The 1,752-nt window shown below is 36.1% G+C and overlaps 1 protein-coding gene across 1 annotated transcript in view; it reads right to left on the reverse strand.

Moving 5' to 3' along the window:
* Positions 1 to 1,752, reverse strand: part of nckap5l (NCK-associated protein 5-like) — a gene marked incomplete in the record, with an annotated part of 81,411 nt that overhangs the window by 5,595 nt on the left and 74,064 nt on the right. The window contains 2 exon segments of the mRNA XM_014022558.1: positions 768 to 840; positions 1,028 to 1,157. Coding sequence (XP_013878012.1) covers positions 768 to 840; positions 1,028 to 1,157 — 203 coding nt within the window.

The raw sequence follows: 1,752 nt of genomic DNA on the forward strand, positions 1-1,752 counted from the left end.
AAAATATTAGATAAAAGATGAGAAATGGATGAGAGATAAGAGATGCAAAATGGGAGATGAGAGATAGGTGAGAAAAATAGATAAGAGGTGAGAAATAAATGAAAAAATTAGTATAAAAATATTAGATAAAAGATGAGAAATGGATGAGAGATAAGAGATGCAAAATAAGAAATGAGATAAGAGGTTAGAAAAATATCAGATGTGAAAAAAGAGATGAGATATAAGTGAGGGAAAGAGAGATGAGAAATAAGAAATGAGAAAATAGAGATTAGATAAAATATGAGAAACTGATGAGAAAAGGTTGATGAATAGCAGATGAGTAATAAGGGAGGGGTCATTCTGGTAAAACAAACAAATATGAGCTGATATTTATCAGTGTTCCGGTGCTCTTCAGCTGTGTGTTTATGTGATGTTAACTGAAACATTTCCTGTCAGTTTTCAGCTCTGCAGAGATTAGGGGTTTGAATTACAGTATCTCTGTTTTGGAGCTGGACAACACTATAACACTGAAGTTTAACAATAAAATATTATTTTAAATAGAAGTTAGTCTCTGTCCACTGAGAAGGACGAGTTAAGGAACAGGTTAAAGTCACACAGTGTGTAAAACACATTAAAGTGAATATCCTCCTTGTTTTCTGGGAGAATTTATGTCAGAATTTATAACATCATTCCCTCTGAATTCGTCTATATGTTTCCTCTCAGACCAGATCAAAAAGGTTTGATCTCCCTGAGCTCACAAACCTTTCCCTCCAAGCTGCCTCTCTTACCTGCAAAGTGCTGAGCATGAACTGGATCTGCGAGGTTTTCATCCGATGTGATCGCACTGATTCTGTCTGAAGCCTGCGTGAGGAAACAGGAAGGAAGCAAAACAAGCCGTGAACATGCAGAAACTCTTCCCTCCAACAAAACAAACAGGTTCACACTTTACAGACAGAAACTGGGTTTACTTCTTTATGTCCCACCTCCTGGCTGCCTATTTTTACTGCAGGCCAGTCTTTGAAGCCCTGATGAGAAACTAAAAGAATACCTTCTCCATGTCTTCATGACTGCTGGTGTGACTGATGACGCTGCTCTGCTGACAGAACAACGGCTTGGAGGTCTTACAGTCGAAGGAGAGCCGGCGCTGCGGCACGCTGATCATCTCCTTCCCATCCACTCTGCATGTAGCAAACACAAACTGACGCTCAACTCTGTGCTGTTAATAAGGATTAATTACATATTTTATAAATACACATTAATTATGATGTTACAGTCAGGAGATGTTGATCATGAAGGASAGGAAAAAGCAGCCAGACTCTATCTGGCTATAATAAAATCAAACAGCAGCCATAAAATGAATAAACATTAGTGGCGCAACAATACTATGTATGGAACAATCAGAGGTTTGTAGTAACTAAGTACATTTACTTCGTTACAGTACTTAACTAGTTTTTTTGAGTATTTGTAATTTTACCAATTATTTTTTAAACATCTACTTTTACTTTTATTTCCTTACGTTTTAAAGCTAAAACTGATACTTTTACTTCTTTACTTTAAAATGTAACACCTAGTTATTTGTTACAAAATTAAATCTGTTGGAACTCATCATGAATGAAGATGTTTATGCACTTTAAAAATAAAAAGTTGAATTTACTCAACAAAGTCAACTTCAACTGGCAACTGGCTCCACTAAGTCTAGTTGAGTAAATTGACCAAAGAATACACATAAACTGTTCAATTTACTCAACCTGACTTAGAGGAACCAGTTTGGTT

This window comes from Austrofundulus limnaeus, unplaced genomic scaffold (assembly GCF_001266775.1).
Source record: "Austrofundulus limnaeus strain Quisiro unplaced genomic scaffold, Austrofundulus_limnaeus-1.0 Scaffold335, whole genome shotgun sequence".
Lineage (NCBI taxonomy): Eukaryota > Metazoa > Chordata > Actinopteri > Cyprinodontiformes > Rivulidae > Austrofundulus > Austrofundulus limnaeus.